General features: G+C 49.1%; 2 protein-coding genes and 2 long non-coding RNA genes across 13 annotated transcripts; all 4 read right to left on the reverse strand.

Annotated features, from left to right (window-relative positions):
- Positions 1–1,636: 1,636 nt before the first annotated feature.
- On the reverse strand, positions 1,637–9,868 carry PFDN6 (prefoldin subunit 6). 2 transcript variants are annotated; one of them, XM_071456322.1, is made up of 6 exons: positions 9,809–9,868; positions 9,330–9,404; positions 8,136–8,206; positions 5,413–5,537; positions 1,749–1,861; positions 1,637–1,705 (listed from the first exon to the last, which is right to left on the reverse strand). In XM_071456322.1, exons 2-5 carry the CDS (start codon positions 9,391–9,393, stop codon positions 1,762–1,764), a joined length of 360 nt encoding a protein of 119 aa, XP_071312423.1. In that variant the 5' UTR covers positions 9,394–9,404; positions 9,809–9,868; the 3' UTR covers positions 1,637–1,705; positions 1,749–1,761. The 2 variants fall into 2 exon arrangements, with proteins under 2 accessions (XP_071312423.1, XP_071312422.1); XM_071456321.1 differs by having other exon boundaries at positions 1,637–1,861.
- Positions 9,869–9,929: 61 nt separating this feature from the next.
- On the reverse strand, positions 9,930–11,575 carry LOC139604967 (sterile alpha motif domain-containing protein 1-like). The gene is made up of 2 exons (XM_071456317.1): positions 11,087–11,575; positions 9,930–10,227 (listed from the first exon to the last, which is right to left on the reverse strand). The coding sequence occupies exons 1-2, from the start codon at positions 11,543–11,545 to the stop codon at positions 9,937–9,939; spliced, it is 750 nt and encodes a 249-aa protein (XP_071312418.1). The 5' UTR covers positions 11,546–11,575; the 3' UTR covers positions 9,930–9,936.
- A 186-nt stretch (positions 11,576–11,761) lies between these two features.
- LOC139604982 (uncharacterized) lies at positions 11,762–13,438 on the reverse strand. 9 transcript variants are annotated; one of them, XR_011684182.1, is made up of 4 exons: positions 13,256–13,438; positions 12,743–13,220; positions 12,637–12,697; positions 11,762–12,548 (listed from the first exon to the last, which is right to left on the reverse strand). It is a non-coding gene; the product is annotated as an uncharacterized lncRNA (long non-coding RNA). The 9 variants fall into 9 exon arrangements; XR_011684184.1 differs by having other exon boundaries at positions 11,762–12,435; positions 12,584–12,697; XR_011684180.1 differs by having other exon boundaries at positions 11,762–12,507; positions 12,556–12,697.
- Positions 13,439–14,242: 804 nt separating this feature from the next.
- On the reverse strand, positions 14,243–17,348 carry LOC139604983 (uncharacterized). The gene is made up of 2 exons (XR_011684185.1): positions 17,157–17,348; positions 14,243–14,696 (listed from the first exon to the last, which is right to left on the reverse strand). It is a non-coding gene; the product is annotated as an uncharacterized lncRNA (long non-coding RNA).
- Between the last annotated feature and the right edge of the window lie 219 nt (positions 17,349–17,567).

The raw sequence follows: 17,567 nt of genomic DNA on the forward strand, positions 1-17,567 counted from the left end.
AAATTCCCCTCAGGGGCTTCGGTCACGCCCCACACCCCAAAATTCCCCTCAGGGACCCCAAAAATTCGGGGTCAAACCTTCACAGAAACCCCAAATTTCCCCCTCAGGGGCTCTGGCCACGCCCCCCAACTCAAAATCCGCCCCCAAACCGCAAAAACCGCAAAACCGCCCAAAATCCTCGCGCAAATTCCCTCAGCGGCTGCAGCCACGCCCCACACCCCAAACTTCCCCTCAGGCACCCCAAAAATTCGGGGCCAAAACCCTCAAATATCCCCCAAATTTCCCCCACATGGGCTCTGGCCACGCCCCCAACTCAAAATCCACCCCAAAACCCCCAAAACCGCCCCAAAATTCCTCTCAGCGGCTTCGGCCTCACCTCAAAACCCCAAAATTCTCCTCAGGTACCCCAAAAATTCGGGTCCAAACCCTCAAATATCCCCCCAAATTTCCCCCTCAGGGGCGCTGACCACGCCCACAGAGATCTGGCCACGCCCCCCCAAAAAACTCCGCCCCAAAACCTAAAAAACCGCCCCAAACCCCCCAAAAACCGCCCCAAAATTCCCCTCAGTGGCTTCGGCCATGCCCCACACCCCAAAATTCCCCTCAGACACCCAAAAATCCGGGGCCAAACCCTCAAAGAAACCCCAAATTCCTCCCCCTCAGGGGCGCTGGCCACGCCCACTGCCCAAAACCCACTCCAAAATCGCCCCAAAATCGCCTGAAATCGCCCCAAAATTCTCTCAGCGGCTTCGGCCTCACCTCAAACCCCAAAATTCTCCTCAGGTACCCCAAAAATTCGGGTCCAAACCCTCAAATATCCCCCAAATTTCCCCCACATGGGCTCTGGCCACGCCCCCAACAAAAAATCCACCCCAAAACCCCCAAAACCGCCCCAAAATTCCTCTCAGCGGCTTCGGCCTCATCTCAAACCCCAAAATTCTCCTCAGGCACCCCAAAAATCCGGGACCAAACCCTCAAATATCCCCCAAATTTCCCCCTCACGGGCGCTGACCACGCCCACAGGGATCTGGCCACGCCCCCAACAAAAAAACCTCCGCCCCAAAACCTAAAAAACCGCCCCAAACCCCCCAAAAACCGCCCCAAAATTCCCCTCAGTGGCTTCGGCCATGCCCCACACCCCAAAATTCCCCTCAGGAACCCCAAAAATCCGGGGTCAAACCTTCAAAGAAACCCAAATTCCTCCCCCTCAGGGGCATCTGGCCACGCCCCCACCCGAGATCCTCCCAAAGTCGCCCCAAATCACCCCAAAATCGCCCCAAATCACCCCAAAATCCCCCCAAATCACCCCTAAATTCCCTTCAGGCGCTCCAGCCTCAACCCCAGATCCCAAAATTTCCAAAATTCCCCTCAGAATCCTCGGCCACGCCCCCACACCCCGAATTTCCATTTAGGGATTTGGCCACGCCCCCAAGGCTGTGGTCACGCCCCCAGCGCTCAAAATTCCCCGATTTTGGGGGATTTAGGAGCAATTCCAGGGGGGATTTTTGGGGTCTGGGGGTGTCAGGGGGAGGTCTGAGATTTTGGGGGGGTCCCCAAAATTTTTGGGGTGCTCAGGACCCACCAAACTCCCCCAAAATTCGGGAATTCAATGTCAATATACGACTAAAAATCCTGATTTTGGGGCATTTTTTCTGGAATTTAATTGGGATTTTTGGAACTGGGGGGAAAGGGGGTGGTCCAAGATTTTTTTGGGGGGTTCCCAAAATTTTTTTGGGGGATCCCCCAAATTTTTTGGGGTGTTCAGGGCTTGGCCTGGAGCTCCTGCTGGAGGCGCCCCAGGAGCTCCCGCTGCTGCTCCGAGCGCCGCTCCAGCTCCTGCATCTGCTGCTCGTAGCGCTTCCTGAGGGGGCAAAAATGGGAATTTTGGGGTGAAAAACGGGGATTTTGGACAAAAAACACCCCGGGGTTTTGGGGGGAAAAAAATGGGAGTTTTAGGGGGGAGAAATTTGGGGGGGAAAATGAGGATTTTGGGGGGGAAAATGGGAATCTAGGGGAGGAAAATGAGAATTTTCCGCATTTTGTTCCACCTTTTTCCCATTTCCCCCCCAAATTTTCCCCATTTTTCCCATTCTCACCCCATTTTTGCCCCAAATCGCCGTTTTTCACCCCAAACCAAACCCATATCCCCCCGTGATGTACTCCAGCCATTTTCCCCCCCTTTATCCCTCTTTTTTTTCTCAATTTCCCCCATTTTTCACATTTTCCCCATTTTTTCAATTTGTATCAATTTTTTCCCATTTTTTCCCTATTTTTGTCCAAAATCGCCGTTTTTCACCCCAAACCAAACCCACATCTCTTCAATGTTGTACTGCATCCATTTTTCCCATTTCCCCTCATTTCTCCCTCATTTTTTCTCATTTTTCCCAATTTTCTCAATTTTTTCCCCATTTTTGCCCAAAATCCCAGTTTTTCACCCCAAAGCAGACCCACATCTCCCCTGTGATCTACTCCAGCCACTTTCCCCATTTCCCTCCCCTTATCCCTCTTTTTTTTTCTCAGTTTCCCCCATATTTTCCACATTTTCCCCATTTTTTTCAATTTTTTCCCCTTTTTTCCCCATTTTTGCCCAAAATCACTGTTTTTCACCCCAAACCAAACCCACATCTCTTCAATGTCGTACTCCATCCATTTTTCCCATTTCCCCCCATTTTTCCCCTTTTTTGTTCAATTTTCTCAATTTTTCCCCCATTTTTTTTCCATTTTTTTCTCCATTTTTCCCAATTTTCTCAATTTTTTCCCCATTTTTGCCCAAAATCCCAGTTTTTCACCCCAAAGCAGACCCACATCTCCCCTGTGATGCACTCCAACCATTTTCCTCATTTTCCCCCCTTTATCCCTTATTTTTTCCCCATTTTCCCCCCGTTCCTCCCCATTTTTTTCCATTTTTCCCAATTTTCTCCATTTTTTCCCCCTTTTTCCCCATTTTTGCCCAAAATCGCCGTTTTTCCCCCCAAAGCAGACCCACATCTCCCCTGTGATGTACTCCAGCCATTTTCCTCATTTTCCCCCCTTTATCCCTTATTTTTTCCCCATTTTCCCCCATTTTTTTCTCCATTTTCCCACATTTTTCTCCATTTTTCCCAATTTCCCCCCTTTTTTCCCCATTTTTCACCCCAAAATCGCCGTTTTTCACCCCAAACCAAACCCACATCTCTTCAATGTTGTACTCCATCCATTTTTCCCATTTCCCCCCATTTTCCCCTTTTTTGTTCAATTTTCTCAATTTTTTCCCAATTTTTTTCCCAATTTTCTCAATTTTTTCCCCCTTTTTGCCCAAAATCCCCGTTTTTCCCCCAAAGCAGACCCACATCTCCCCTGTGATGTACTCCAGCCATTTTCCTCATTTCCCCCCATTTATCCCTTATTTTTTACCCATTTTCCCCCATTTTTTCTCAATTTTCCCACATTTTTCTCCATTTTTCCCCATTTTTCCCCCATTTTTGCCCAAAATCCCCGGTTTTCCCCCCAAACCAGACCTAAATTTCTCCTCTGATGTACTCCAACCATTTTCCTCATTTCCCCCCCTTATTCCCTTATTTTTTTACCCATTTTCCCCCCGTTTCTCCCAATTTTTTCCATTTTTCCCAATTTTCTCCATTTTTTCCCCATTTTTTCCCATTTTTGCCCAAAATCCACGTTTTTCACCCCAAAGCAGACCCACATCTCCCCTGTGATGTACTCCAGCCATTTTCCTCATTTTCCCCAATTTATCCCTTATTTTTCCCCCATTTTCCCCCCGTTTCTCCCCATTTTTTTCCATTTTTCCCAATTTTTCCCCTTTTTTTCCCCATTTTTTCCCAAAATCCCCGTTTTTCACCCCAAAGCAGACCCACATCTCCCCTGTGATGTACTCCAGCCATTTCCCTCATTTTCCCCCATTTTATCCCTTATTTTTTCCCCATTTTCCCCCCATTTCTCCCCATTTTCCCCCATTTTTCCCATTTTTTCTCAATTTTTCCCCTTTTTTTCCCCATTTTTGCCCAAAATCCCCGTTTTTCCCCCCAAACCAGACCCACATCTCCCCTGTGATGTACTCCAGCCATTTTCCTCATTATCCCTTATTTTTTCCCCATTTTCCCCCCGTTTCTCCCAATTTTTTTTCCATTTTTCCCAATTTTTCTCTATTTTTCCCAATTTTTCCCCATTTTTCACCCCAAAATCCCCGTTTTTCACCCCAAACCAAACCCACATCTCTTCAATGTTGTACTCCATCCATTTTTCCCATTTCCCCCCATTTTTCCCATTTGTTCAATTTTCTCAATTTTTTCCCCATTTTTTTCTCAATTTTTCCCTTTTTTTCCCCATTTTTGCCCAAAATCCCCGTTTTTCCCCCCAAACCAGACCTAAATTTCTCCTCTGATGTACTCCAGCCATTTTCCTCATTATCCCTTATTTTTTCCCCATTTTCCCCCCGTTTCTCCCCATTTTTTCCATTTTTCCCAATTTTTCCCCATTTTTCCCCATTTTTGCCCAAAATCCCCATTTTTCACCCCAAAGCAGACCCACATCTCCCCTGTGATGAACTCCAACCATTTTCCCCATTTTATCCCTTATTTTTCCCCCATTTTCCCCCCATTTCTCCCCATTTTCCCCCATTTTTCCCCATTTTTTTCTCAATTTTTCCCTTTTTTTCCCCATTTTTTCCCAAAATCCCCGTTTTTCACCCCAAAGCAGACCCACATCTCCCCTGTGAAGTACTCCAGCCATTTTCCTCATTTTCCCCCCTTATTCCCTTATTTTTCCCCCATTTCCCCCCGTTTCTCCCCATTTTTTTTCCATTTTTCCCAATTTTTTTCAATTTTTCCCCTTTTTTTCCCCATTTTTGCCCAAAATCCCCGTTTTTCCCCCCAAAGCAGACCCACATCTCCCCTGTGAAGTACTCCAGCCATTTTCCTCATTTTCCCCCCTTTATCCCTTATTTTTTACCCATTTCCCCCCCGTTTCTCCCCATTTTTTTTCCATTTTTCCCAATTTTTTTCAATTTTTCCCCTTTTTTTCCCCATTTTTGCCCAAAATCCCGTTTTTCCCCCCAAAGCAGACCCACATCTCCCCTGTGATGTACTCCAGCCATTTTCCTCATTTTATCCCTTATTTTTCCCCCATTTTCCCCCCATTTCTCCCCATTTTCCCCCATTTTTTTCTCAATTTTTCCCCATTTTTCCCCATTTTTGCCCAAAATCCCCATTTTTCACCCCAAAGCAGACCCACATCTCCCCTGTGATGTACTCCAGCCATTTTCCCCATTCCCCCCATTTATCCCTTATTTTTCCCCCATTTTCCCCCCATTTCTCCTCATTTTTTTTCCATTTTTCCCAATTTTTTTCAATTTTTTCCCAATTTTTCCCCCATTTTTGCCCAAAATCGCCGTTTTTCACCCCAAAGCAGACCCACATCTCCCCTGTGATGTACTCCAGCCGTTTCCCCACGGTGCTTTTGGCCTCCTCCAGATCCTGCTTGACCAAAACGGGGCCCAAAAGCTTAAAAATGGTGTTGGACTCATCCAGCAGGTTCAGCTCCTGAGAATTGGGGTGAAAAATCCAAATTTTGGTAAAAATGGGGCCTGGGGGAAAAAAGGGGGGGAAAATTGGGGTTTTGGGGGGGAAAATGGGGAAAAAATGGGGAATTCAAGAAAAAAATCGGGATTTTTGGGGGGAAAAATTGGATTTTTTTTGTGGAAAAAAGGAGATTTTTTGTGGGGGGGAAATGAGGATTTTTAGGGGGAAAAAGGGGATTTTTGGGAGAAAAAAAGGATTTTTTGGGGGGGGGTAATTGAGGTTTTTTTGGGGGAAAATGGGATGGAAAAAGGGGATTTTTTGAGGAAAAATGGGATTTTTCAGAGGAAAATTGGGGAAAATGGGGATTTTTAATGGGTAAAATGGGATAAAAATGGGGATTTTTTTGGGGGAAAAAGGGGGATTTTTGGGAGAAAAAAAAGGGTGTTTTTGGTGGGGGGAAATAGGGATTTTTTGGGGGGGAAATGGGGATTTTGGGGAAAAAAAAGAGGATATTTTGGGGAAAATGTGCAATTTTAGGGGGAAAAAGTGAATTTTTTTTGGGAAAATGGGAATTTCTGGGGAAAAAAGGGATAAAAATGAGGTTGGGGGGGAAAAGGGGAATTTTTGGGGGGAAAAAGGGATAAAAATGGGGTTTTGGGGGAGGAAATGGGGATTTTTTGGGGGAAAAATGGGGAATTGGGGGAAAAGGGATTTGGGAAGTTTTGGGGTATTTTTGGGGCAGTTTTGGGGTATTTTTGGGGCAGTTTTTGGGTTTTGGTTTTCTTTTAATTTTTGGGGCAATTTTGGGAGATTTTTGGGTTATTTTAGGTTATTTTTGGGGCAGTTTTTGGGGTAATTTTGCTCAGTTTTGGGACAGGTTTTGTGGGGTTTTTTTGGTGCAGTTTTTGGGATATTTTTGATGCTGGTTTGGGGCAATTTTGGGGTATTTTTAGGTTATTTTTGGGACAGTTTTGGGGTATTTTGGGGGAATTTTGGAGGCAATTTTTGGGGGGTTTTGAGAGATTTTTAGGTAATTTTTGAGGCAGTTTTGGGGTATTTTTGTTGTACTTTTGGGGCAGTTTTTAGATTATTTTTGAGAATGTTTTTGGGGCATTTTTGTGGCAGTTTTAGGTTATTTTTGGAGCAGTTTTTGGGGTATTTTTTGGGAATTTTTGAGGCAATTTTGGGTTATTTTTGAGGGATTTTTGGAGCAGTTTCTGGAGTATTTTTGGGTGAGTTTTGGTGTATTTTTAGGTTATTTTTGGGACAGTTTTTGGATTATTTTTGGTACAGCTTTGGGGTATTTTTAGGTGATTTTTCAGGTATTTTGGGGCATTTTGGGGGCAGTTTTTAGGTTATTTTTGAGAATGTTTTTAGGGTATTTTTGTGGCAGTTTTAGGTTATTTTTTGTGCATTTTTGGAGCAGTTTTTGGGGTATTTTTAGGTTATTTTGGAGATATTTTTGAGGTATTTTTAGCTTATTTTGGGGGTATTTTTTGGGTTACTTTTGAGGCAGTTTTGGGGTGTTTTTAGGTTATTTTGGGGACAGTTTTGGTTTTATTTCGGGGTATTTTTAGGTTATTTCTGGGGCCATTTTTGGGTTATTTTGAGATATATTTAGGTTATTTTAGGACAGTTTTTGGATTATTTTTGGGACAGCTTTGGGGTATTTTTAGGTTATTTTAGGGCAGTTTTGGAGCAGTTTTGGGGTATTTTCAGGTTATTTTTGGGGTAGTTTCAGGGCAGTTTTGGGGTATTTTTAGATTATTTTGGGGCATTTTTGGGGGAAGTTTTGGGGTATTTTTAGGTTATTTTTGGGGTAGTTTTGGAGCAGTTTTGGGGTATTTTTTGGGGCATTTTTGGAGCAGTTTTGGGGTGTTGTTGGGGCAGTTTTGAGGGCAGCTTTGGGGTATTTTTAGGTTATTTTTGGAGTAGTTTCATGGCAGTTTGGGGTATTTTTAGGTTATTTTGGGGCATTTTTTGGGGGCAGTTTTGGGGTGTTTTTAGCTTATTTTGGGGCCATTTTTGGGGGCAGTTTTGGGGCATTTTTAGCTTATTTTGGGGCAGTTTTGGAGCAGTTTGGGGGTATTTTTGGGGCAGTTTTGCAGCAGTTTTGGGGTATTTTTAGGTTATTTTTGGGGTAGTTTTGGGGTATTTTTTTGGTTATTTTTGGAGCAGTTTTGGGGTATTGTTGAGGCAGTTTTGAGGGTAGTTTTGGGGTATTTTTAGGTTATTTTGAGGGCAGTTTTGCGGTATTTTTAGGTTATTTTTGGGGTAGTTTCAGGGCAGTTTTGGGGTATTTTTTGGTTATTTTTGGGGTAGTTTCAGGGTAGCTTTGGGGTATTTTTTGGTTATTTTTGGGGTAGTTTCAGGGCAGTTTTGGGGTATTTTTTTGGTTATTTTTGGAGCAGTTTTGGGGTATTTTTGGGGCAGCTTTGGGGTATTTTTAGGTTATTTTGGGGCATTTTTGGGGGCATTTTTAGGGTATTTTCAGATTATTTCCGGGGCACTTTTCGGGCTATTTTTGAGACATTCTCAGGTTATTTTTTGGGGCATTTTTTGGGTTATTTCCATGCCGTTTTTGGGGTTCTTTTGGGGTTCTGGGTGCTCCCCACCCACCTCCTGCACGATGTTGTTCTCCGTCAGCTGCGTCTCCAGTTTCTGCCGCGCCGCCACCGCCCGGCCCAGCTCTGGGGGGGGGGACCCCAAAACCGGGGCTCAGGGGGGCCCCAAAAATCCCCAGGGACCCCCCTGAAATAATGGGGGGATCTGGAGGGGTTGGAGGGGGTTTTGAGGGGATTTTGGGGCTCTGGAGCATTTTTGGTGGGGGTCCCAGGAGGTTTTTGGGGAGGTTTTGAGGAGGCCTTTTGGGGGTGTCTGAAGGATTTTTGGGGCATCCCAGGAGATTTTGGGGGAGGTTTTGGGGGAGGTTTTGGGGGTTTTCAGGGAGGTTGGGGGATTTTTGGGGGTGTCTGGAGGATTTTTGGGGGTCCCAGGAGGTTTTTTGGGGAGGTTTTGGGGTTTTGAGGAGGCCTTTTGGGGGTGTCTGAAGGATTTTTGGTGGTCCCAGGGGGTTTTGGGAGGGTCTTGAGGGGATTTTGGGGCTCTGGAGGATTTTTGGGAGTCCCAGGAGATTTTTTGGGAGGTTTTGGGGGTCCCAGGGGGTTTTCAGGGAGGTTGGGGGATTTTTGGGGGCGTCCTGGAGGATTTTTGTGAGTCCCAGGAGATTTCTGGGGAGGTTTTGGGGATCTGAGGGGGTTTTGGGGCACTTTGGGGGTGTCTGAAAGATTTTTGGGGGTTTTGGGGGGGGTCTTGAGGGGATTTTGGGGGGCTCTGGAGATTGTGGAGGGGTCCCAGGGGGTTTTGAGGGGGGATTTTGGAGGACCTGAAGGATTTTTGGGGGTCCCAGGGGGTCTTTGGGGTCCCAGAGGTTTTGAGGAGGGATCTTGGGGGGCTCTGGAGGATTTTTGGGGGTCCCAGGGGGTTTTGGGGGGTCTTGAGGGGATTTTGGGGGGTCTGAAGGATTTCTGGGGGTCCCAGGAGATTTTTGGGAAGGTTTTGGGGGGGTCCAGACGATTTTGGAGGAGGTTTTGGGGGTCCCAGGGGGTTTTGGGGGTCTTGAGGGGATTTTGGGGATCCCAAGGGGATTTTGGGGGCTCCTGGAGCATTCCAAGGGTTTTTTTTTTTGGGGGGGGATTTGAAGGAATGTCAGGGAGATTTTTAGGGATGAGAGAATTTGGGTGTCCCAGGAAGATTTTGGGGTTCCCGGGGGGAATTTTGGGGGGATTTTTGGGTTTTTTTTCGGGGTCTCACCTTTCTGTAACTGCTGATATTTCTCCAGCTCCCCTTGGAGCTTTTTCTGCAGCGGCTCCGCCATGGAGGGGGGGGCTTTTTTTGGGGGGGGAATTTTGGGGTCACCCCCCGAACCCCCAAATCCCCCCTGACCCCTCAGGGACCCCCCAAAAAATCCAAAACTCCTCCCCCCAAAAATCCAACCCACGTCCCTCCAAACACCCCCAGGACCGCCCCAAAATCCTCTCGGGATCCCCAAAAATCCTCTCGGAACCCCAGATTCCCCCAGGACCCCCCCAAAACCCACCTAGGACCCCCAAATTCCCTCGTGCTCCCCCAGGTCTCTTCGTGACCCCCCAAAACCCTTCCAGGACCCCCCCCAAATTCTCTGCCCGACCCTGAAACCCCTTCCGGACCCCCAAATCCCCCCAAAATCCCCCCAAAAGACCCAAAATCCCCCAAATTTCCCCTCCCCCCCCCCCCCCCCCCCCGGTTTTCACCCTCGGCTCCGCGCGCGGCTTTAACGCCCCTGGCCACGCCCCTTCCGCTCTGCGCATGCGCCACACACCCGGAAACCACGCCCCTCTGCCCCAACCCCGCCTATTTGTCCATATTTGGACATCACCCCTCAGCCCAGGCCACGCCCCCTCCCAGGCAACGGCCGCAGCCCGAGCGCCGCCCCGCGCCCTTCCCCCCAGGAGGGATTTTGGGGGGAATTTTGGGGTTTTTGGGGCCGCCGGAGGTGAGAGGAAGGCGGGGAGGGCTCCGGGATGGGCCCGAGGCGGCGGCGATGGCGGCGGAGGGCGGGCACGGCGGCGCTGGCGGCGCTGGGGCTGGCGGTGCTGGCGCTGCTGGGCAGCGGCCGGGGCGAGGAGCTGCTGGCGGCGGCCCTGGCGGCCTGGGGGGAGGCGCGGGGGGCCTGGGGGGACGGGGAGGATTGGGGGGAGTGGGGCATGGGCGTGGGGGGGGCGGGGGAGGCGGGGGATGGGAATTGGGGTGGTGGGTTTGTGAATGGGGAGCGTGCGAACGGGGCGGGGTTTGTGAATGGAGGGCGTGGGAACGGGGCGGGGTTTGTGGATGGGGGCGCGGGGTTTGTGAGTGGGGGGCGTGGGAACGGGGCGGGGTTTGTGAATGGGGAGGGCGCGGGGGGTCCCGAATGAGGGCGTGGGCGGTGGGAAATGGGGCTCGGGGGTCCTCAATGGGAGCTCGAGGGTCACGAATGGGGGTCCCTGGGGTGGAACTTGGGGTCCCGGGGATGCGATTGGGGGTCCCGGGGTTGGAATTGGGGGTCCCGGTGTGGGAACCGGGGCTCCCCCGTCCCCCCCCGGCTGCCTGGGTCTCCTCTCGGGGGGCTCGGGCGATGTCCCCCGGGGGTCCCCGCGCCCCCCCAAGGTGCTGCTGTCGCCGCCGCCGTGCTCGGCCCCCGCCCCGTTCCTGCTGGTGCTGGTGCCCAGCGCGGCCCCGCACCTGCAGCGCCGCCTCGCCGTGCGCGACACCTGGGGCGGACCCTGGCCGGGGGAACCCTCGGGGGCTCCCCCCCGCCCGCACCGTGTTCGTGTTGGGGACCCCCCCGGGAGCCCCAAACGCAGCGGGAGCTGCTGGCGGAGTCGCGACAGCACGGCGACATCCTGCAGGGCGACTTCCAGGACAGCTACGCCAACCTGACCCGCAAGACGCAGCTGCTGCTGCGCTGGGCCCGCGCCTGCTGCGCGGCCGCGCCCTTCCTGCTCAAAGCCGACGACGACGTGTTCGTCAACGTGCCCGCTGTCGCGACATACCTGGCGACGTGGCGGGACGCGCCGGCCCGGCTCTACCTGGGCCGCGTCCATTGGAGAGTGGCGCCCAATCGCGACCCGCGGAGCCGCCACCACGTGCCGAGGGCGCTGTACCCGATGTCGCGATACCCGCCCTACTGCAGCGGCACGGCCTACGTGCTGTCGCGACAGGCGGCGGGGGCGGGGTGCTGGCGGCGGGGGGCGCGGGTGCCGCTGGCGCTGCCCGAGGATGTGTGGGTGGGGGGTCTCGGCGGGCCGGGCGGGGGTCGCGGTCCGGCACTCGGCGCGGTTCGGGGGCTCGGCGCGGCTCCCGCCCGAGCGCTGCTGCCTGGGCCGGGCCCTGTTCAGCGCCCACCGCCTGGGGCCCGCGGAGCTCCGCGAACTCTGGGCGCGAATCCCCGGCGCCTCCCGGGACTGCGGCGGCCTCTGGGCCCTGCTGGGGCTCCTGCGGTGCCGGGCCATGGCCCTGGGGGAGGGGCTCTGGGGGGCGGAGCCGGAGTGACGGCAGGTACGGGGGTGACGTCATTGGGAGGGGGGAACCCACCCCCTCCTCCATCTACCCATGTGGGGACATTGACGTCATGGGGAGTGACGTCGTAAGTGGGGGAATCCCCTCCTCCCCCACCGCCGTGGCGGACACTCGATGTCCTGGGGGAGTGACGTCATGGGGAGTGACGTCATGAGTGGGTCACCCCCCCACCCCCCAATCCTCTTTCCTCTGCCCATGGAGGCTGTGGTTGGATGTGACGTCATGGGGAGTGACGTAATGAGAAGGGACCCCTCCCCTCCCGTGGGGACACAGCAGAGATGATGTCACAGGGTTGTGATGTCATGGGGAATTACGTCATCAATTGGGGACACACCCCCACACACCCCTGCCCCGAATGTGTCAAGGGCCCCCAAAATGGGGGCGGTGCCTGGGGGTGACATCACAGGGCGGTGACGTCACGAGGAGTGACATCATGGGTTTGGGGAATCCCCATCCAATGGGGACAATGGCTGTGGGTGATGTCATGAGGGTGTGACGTCATAGGGGAGTGACGTCACAAATGGGAGAACCCCCTCCGATGGGGACAGGGGGTGACATCATGGGCGTGACATCACGGATTGGAGAGTGACGTCATTGGTTGGACACGCCCCCCGTGGGGACAGGGCCCCTCCCCCCACAATGGGGCCAAGGGACTTTGGTGGCCCCGGGGGGACAGGGGGGGACACGGCTGGAACCCGGGGGGTGACACGGATGTGACACAGGAACACAGCTGGGACTGTGACACAGCTGGCACCTGGGTGTGACACGGATGTGACACGGCTGGAACCCGGGGGTGACACGGATGTGACACAGGGACACAGAGCTGGGACAGGAACACGGCTGGCACCCGGGGGTGACACGGATGTGACACGGCTGGAACCCGGGTGTGACACGGCTGGAACCCGGGTGTGACACGGATGTGACACAGGGACACAGCTGGGACAGGAACACGGCTGGCACCCGGGGGTGACACGGATGTGACACGGCTGGAACTGGGGGTGACACGGATGTGACACAGGGACACAGCTGGGACAGGAACACGGCTGGCACCGAGTGTGACACGGATGTGACACAGGGACACAGAGCTGGGACTGTGCCACAGCTGGCACCGGGTGTGACACGGCTGGAACCCGGGTGTGACACGGCTGGAACCCGGGTGTGACACGGATGTGACACAGGGACACAGCTGGGACTGTGACACAGCTGGCACCGGGGTGTGACACGGATGTCACCTGGGTGTCACCTGGATGGCACACAGAGTGTGACATAATGGAAGTGACACAAGGACACGGAGCTGGCAGATGGCACCTGGATGGCACCTGGGTGTGACACAGGGACACAGAGCTGGGACAGTGACAGCAATGTCACCTGCGTGTGACACAAGGACATGGAGCTGGCTCGAGGACACAGATGGCACCTGGACGTCACCTGGATGTCACACAGGGACACGAGTGTGACACGGAGCTGGGACAGTGACAGCGATGTCACCTGGGTGTGACACAGGGACACGGAGGTGGCTTGGGGACACAGCTGTCACCTGGGTGTCACCTGGATGTGACCCAAGGACACGGCTGTGACACGGAGCTGGGACAGTGACACCGATGTCACCTGGGTGTGACACAAGGACATTGCCTGGATGTCACCTGAAAGTGACACAGGGACATGGAGCTGGCACGGTGACACCGATGTCACCTGGATGTCACCTGGGTGTGACACAGGGACACGGAGCTGTCTCAGGGACACGGCTGTCACCCGGATGTCACCGGGACCTGGCACGGTGACACCGATGTCACCTGGATGTGACACAAGGACACAGAGGTGGCGCGGTGACAGGAATGTGACACAAGGACACGAGTGTCACCTGGATGTCACCGGGACCTGGCACAGTGACACCGATGTCACCCGGGGGTCACCTGGATGTGGCACCGATGTCACCCAGTGCCACCCCCCCCCCCCCCCCCCCCCCCCCCCCCCCAATAAAGTCCCCAGTGCTGGTGACACCGAGGTGGCCTCGCCTGGGGGACACTGGGGACCCCCAAAATTGGGATGGGGACATTGGGGACCCCAAGATTGGGATGGGGACACTTTGGGGACCTCAAAATTTGGGATGTGACCCCAAAATTGGGATGGGGATACTTTGGGGACCCCAAAAATGGGATGGGGACACTTTGGGGACCTCTGAAATTTGGGACAGGACCCCAAAATTGGGGGGAGGGGACATTGGGGACACCTAAAAATGGGGAGGGGACCCCAAAATTTGGATGGGGACACTTTGGGGACCCCAAAAATGGGGAGAGGACCCCAAAATTTGGGATGGGGACACTTTGGGGACCCCCAAAATTGGGGGAGGGGACATTGGGGACCTCAAAATTTGGGATGTGACCCCAAAATTGGGATGGGGACATTGGGGACCCCAAAAATGGGATGGGGACACTTTGGGGACCCCCAAGATTGGGATGGGACCCCCAAAAATGGGGGGAGGGGACATTTGGAGACCCCAAAATTTGGGATGGGGACAGTTGAGGACCCCAAAATTTGGGATGGGGACACTTTGAGGACCCCAAAATTTGGGATGGGGACACTTTGGGACCCCAAAATCGGGGACAAAGGCAACCGCAGCCACCCCCAAATCGCTGCCCCCCAAATTTATTTCTTGAACCTGTCCAGGGCCCCCTTTTTTGGGGCAGATCCCCCCAATTTTGGGGCTTTTCCCCCCAATTTGGGGCCAGGACCCCCCTTCTGCCCCTTCCTCTTTGGTTTGGGTTTTTCCCCCTTTTTTTGCCCATTTTTTGGGGTTTTTTTCCCCAATTTTTTCCCCATTTTTTGGGCGTTTCCTTCCCCTTTTTCCTGATTTTTTGGGGTTTTTCCTCCCATTTTTTCTCCCAATTTTTGGGGATTTTCGCCCGATTTTTTCCCCTTTTTTTTGGGGTTTTCTCCCATTTTTTTCCCGGATTTTTGGGGGGTTTCTCCCAGTTTGTTCCCGGATTTTTGGGGGGTTTTTCCCTCTTTTTTCCTCTTTTTTTTGGGGGGTTCTTCCTCGTTTTTCTCCTTTTCTTTCTGCTCCAAACTCTGCCGGATCCGGGCCTGGGGAGGGGAAAATGGAGAATTTGGGAGCCCCTCCCAAAAATCCCAGGAATTTCCCAAAAACCAGACCCCAAAATTCCCAAGAAATTCTCAAAAAAGTCCCAAAAATTCCCCCCCCCCCCAAAAAAATTCACAAAAACTTCCCAGAGGTTCCCAAGAAATTCCTAAAAAAGTCCAAAAAAATCCCCCAAACTTCCCATAAAATTCCCAAAAACACCCAAAAAAATCCCCAAAAATTCTTCTCAATAAAATCCTGAAATTTTCCCAGAAAGGTCTCAAAAAATTCCAATAAAAATTCCAAAACTTTCCCAAAAACTTCCTAAAAAAATCCCCAAAATTTCCAGTAAAAATCTGAAAAAATCCTAAAAAAATCCCCAAAATTTCCAATAAAAATCTGAAACCCCCCCCAAAAAATTCCTAAAAAAATCCCCCAAAATTCCAATTAAAAAAAAAAAATCCTAAAAAAATCCCCAAAAATTTCTAGTAAAAATCTGAAAAAATCCTAAAAAAAATCCCCAAAAACTCCAAAAAAACCCCAAAAATTCCAATAAAAATCTGAAAAAAACCCTAAAAATCCTCCAAATTTGCAGTAAAAATCTGAAAAAATTCCTAAAAAAATCTCTAAAATTTCCATTAAAAATCTGCAAAAAATCCCCCCCAAAAAAATCCCCAAAAATTCCAATAAAAATCCCCCAAAAATTCCTAAAAAAACCTAAAAAAATCCTATAAAATCCCTAAAAATTCCTGAAAAAATCCTCAAAATTTCCAGTAAAAATCTGAAAAAAATCCAAAAAAGTCCCCAAAAATTCCAATAAAAATACGAAAAGTTTCCTAAAAAATCCCCAAAAATTCCAGTAAAAATCTGAAAAAATTCCTAAAAAAATCCCCAAAATTTCCAATAAAAATCTGAAAAAAAAATCTGAAAAAATCCCCAAAAATTTCAATAAAAATCCCCCAAAAATTCCTAAAAAATTCCAAAATCTGAAAAAAAACCCTAAAAAATTCCTCCAAAATTCCAGTAAAAATCTGAAAAGAAATCCTAAAAAAAAATCCCCAAAAATTCCAATAAAAATCTCCAAAAATTCCTAAAAAATCCCCAAAATTCCAATAAAAATCCCCCCAAAAATCCCATAAAAATAGGAAAAAAAATCCAAAAAAAATCCCCAAAATTTCCAATAAAAATTCGAAAAAAATCCCCAAAAAATCCTAAAAAAAATCCCCAAAAATTCTTAAAAAATCCCAAAAAATTCCAATAAAAATCTCCAAATTTCAAAAAAAAAATCCTAAAAAATCCTATAAAAATTCCTGAAAATATCCCCAAAAATTCCAGTAAAAATCTGAAAATTTTCCTAAAAAAATCCCCAGAATTTCCAATAAAAAATCCCAAAAAATTCTTACAAAATCCCCAAAAATTCCAATAAAAATCTCCAAAAATTCCAATAAAAAATCCGAAAAAATTCCTAAAAAATCTCAATAAAAATGCCCAAAAATTCCAATAAAAATCCCCAAAAAATTCCTATAAACCCTCCAAAATTCCAATAAAAATCCTCAAAAAATCCCCAAAAATTCCAATAAAAATCCGAAAAAATGCCGAAAAAATCCGAAAAAAATCTTTAAAAAATCCCCAAAAATTCCAATAAAAATCTCCAAAAAATTCAAGAAAATCCTAAAAAATCCTATAAAAATCCCTGAAAAAATCCCCAAAATTTCCACTAAAAATCTGAAAAGAACCCCAAAAAATCCTACAAAAATCCTACAAAAATTCCAATTAAAAAAAAACCTAAAAATTCCTAAAAAATCCCTGAAAATTCCAATAAAAAACCGAAAAAAATTCTAAAAAAATCCCCAAAAATTCTAATAAAAATCCCCAAAAATTCCTAAAAAAAATCCGAAAAAATTCCTGAAAATCCCCAAAATTCCAATAAAAATCTCCAAAAATTCCTAAAAAATCCCCAAAAATTCCTAAAAAATCCCTAAAAATTCCAATAAAAATCCCCAAAAATTCCTTAAAAATCCCCAAAAATTGCAATAAAAAAAATCCTTAAAAAAATCCCCCAAAATTCCTAAAAAAATCCCCAAAAATTCTAATAAAAACCCCCAAAATTTCCAATAAAAATCTGAAAAAATTCCTAAAAAATCCCCCAAAATTCCAATAAAAATCCCCAAAAATTGCAATAAAAATCCCCAAAAAATTGCAATAAAAATAGAAAAAAAATTCTAAAAAAATCCCCAAAAATTCCAATAAAAATCACCAAAATTTGTAATAAAAATTCGAGAAAAATCTGAAAAAAATCCCCAAAATTTCCAATAAAAATCCAAAAAAATTCCTAAAAAATTCCTAAAAAATCCCAGTAAAAATCCTCCAAAATCCCCCTAAAAATCCCCCAAAATCCCCCTAAAAATCCCCCAAAATCCCCACTAAAATTTGCCCAAAACCCCCGGATTTCTCCCCACTCTCACCCTGTGCTCCTCGTGCAGCCGCTGCCGCCTGCGGCGCTCGGGGTCCCTCCCCTTGTGGCGCCGCCGGGGCCGGAACTTGGCCTTGGAATTGGGGTCAAAACCCTGGGAAATGGGAAAAATGGGAAAAATGGGAAAAAATGGGGAAAAATGGGGGAAAATGGGGAAAAATGGGGAAAATGGGGGAAAATGGGGGAAAATTTGGGGATTTTATGTGGAAAAATGGGGATTTTAGGGGGAAATTTTGGGGATTTGTGAGGGGGAATTTGGGCTTTGGGGGGGATTTTGGGGGAAAAATTGGAATTTGGGGGAAATTTGGGGGATTTGTGAGGGGGAATTTTGGGGGATTGTGGGGAGAAATTGGAGGATTTTGGGGGGAAAATTGGATTTTGGGGGAGTTTTGGGGTGAAATTC

Source organism: Agelaius tricolor, unplaced genomic scaffold (genome assembly GCF_023055355.1).
Source record: "Agelaius tricolor isolate 1412-34295 unplaced genomic scaffold, bAgeTri1.0.p SCAF_57, whole genome shotgun sequence".
In the NCBI taxonomy this organism is placed as follows: domain Eukaryota; kingdom Metazoa; phylum Chordata; class Aves; order Passeriformes; family Icteridae; genus Agelaius; species Agelaius tricolor.

Excerpts from the sequence above, each read along its gene's own strand:
- PFDN6 (XM_071456322.1), bottom strand. The coding sequence starts at position 9,393 with ATGGCGGAGCCGCTGCAGAAAAAGCTCCAAGGGGAGCTGGAGAAATAT. Across the intron at positions 8,207-9,329 it reads ATATCAGCAGTTACAGAAAG|AGCTGGGCCGGGCGGTGGCG; the intron begins GTGAGACCCCGA and ends CCCCCCCCCCAG. Across the intron at positions 1,862-5,412 it reads GAGTACATCACAGGGGAGAT|GAAGCGCTACGAGCAGCAGA; the intron begins GTGGGTCTGCTT and ends TTGCCCCCTCAG.
- LOC139604967 (XM_071456317.1), bottom strand. The coding sequence starts at position 11,545 with ATGGCCCGGCACCGCAGGAGCCCCAGCAGGGCCCAGAGGCCGCCGCAG. Across the intron at positions 10,228-11,086 it reads GCGTCCCGCCACGTCGCCAG|GCCCCCCGCGCCTCCCCCCA; the intron begins GTATGTCGCGAC and ends CCGTCCCCCCAG.